The sequence below is a fragment of the Thermobia domestica genome, chromosome 8 (assembly GCF_964235325.1).
Source record: "Thermobia domestica chromosome 8, izTheDome1.hap1.1, whole genome shotgun sequence".
Taxonomy (NCBI): Eukaryota; Metazoa; Arthropoda; class Insecta; order Zygentoma; family Lepismatidae; genus Thermobia; species Thermobia domestica.
In genome coordinates, this window is record NC_137461.1 from 181224387 (window position 1) to 181225783 (window position 1397).

General features: G+C 39.3%; 1 protein-coding gene across 1 annotated transcript; it reads right to left on the minus strand.

The window, feature by feature from the left end:
* Positions 1-776: 776 nt before the first annotated feature.
* On the minus strand, positions 777-1184 carry LOC145692395 (ATP-dependent DNA helicase Pif1-like). The gene has a single exon (XM_081767699.1). It carries the CDS (start codon positions 1182-1184, stop codon positions 777-779), a length of 408 nt encoding a protein of 135 aa, XP_081623825.1.
* Positions 1185-1397: the final 213 nt, after the last annotated feature.

Here is a 1397-nt window from a genome sequence, read left to right on the forward strand (position 1 = left end):
TTTCAGGTTACATAATAAAACTTCTGTCGGATTTTAATAAATGACTAGCCTTTGGCCAGCTGGGGGCTTCGCCCCCAGACCACCGTATTTGCTCGGCCTACGGCCTCGCATGTCATATGTTCGTGCATTTATTCTTAATGTTTCCTTAAATCGGCCCAACATCCCCAGATATCATATTTATCATCCTTTGCTCCTTAATACTCTGCTTAATAACTCACAGTTTATTTTTTTATAGCAACCTTTGTTTTGTCAACCACAATTTATCGACTTATTATATAATGAATGATGATGTTGGATTCTCATTTTCAGAGGTTTTTTTTTTCTTATTTATAATTTTCGAAAAAGAAATCTGGGATTTTTGTTCGACCATAACTCTTGCATATTTGTAAGACAAAGGTCGATTCTTTTTCTTGTACCTTTGTAGTATTTCCACACCACCCCTGTGGTATCCTGCTACACGCATACTCCTTTGAATGAAAGCTTTTGCTTCGTCATGTCTTTCGTATACTAAAAAAACTGGAATGTAACTGGTATTTGTGTCTGGGAAGGTTCGTATCATAGTGTCAAAATGAAGTTCAATATGATTTGTATTTGCACAGGCACCAAGCATTCTCCATAAAGAAGCTTAAAGGGATTTCTTTTTGCGTAGACTCTTATGTTACTATCAAGTATAAGTGAGAAGGAATTTTTGCAGCAGACATGTATCATACTCCGAAATGAAAGTCCAATGGTGTTGTTCCCTGGGTAATTCCATAGCTATCACTCACTAAAAGGAACTATCGTAGAAGTTGTGGGTATACAACATTCTTTACAAAAGCGGTTCCTTCAATTATTCTTTCAGACTGAACCAGTAACACAACTGAATCCCTTGATCGGACACGTCCAAGTGCGACGTACAGTTGGCCGTGAGCGAATACGTCACTGCGCAAGTCAACTCCAACAAAATCAATTGTTTGACCCTGACTCTTGTTGATCGTAATAGCGTAAGCAAGTCTAAGAGGAAACTGCCTACGATACATAGTCAAAGGACTGTTGGGCTCAATAGGCGCTTGAAAAGTAATCCGTGGTATTGAATACAGCACAGAACTATGAGGTTTTCTCACTGTTATGAGCCGCGGTGATATATCAACAATTATGACTTTAGTGCCGTTTAGAAGCCCATCACCGAAGTGCAAATTCCTCATTATCATGCAAACTGCGCCTTCTTTAAGTTCCAGGTAGTGATCTGGTACTCCTTTGGCATGGACGTTAGCGAGGGCCTCTGGAGTAAGAAAAAAGTCATCGACGCAGCTTTCTTCCACGTAATTCACACTCAGCAAGTGAGATGAATCCCCAGGTAAGCTTTTTAAGATTGTTGCGTTTACAGAGTCAACATTTTCATTGTTTACACAAAGAAT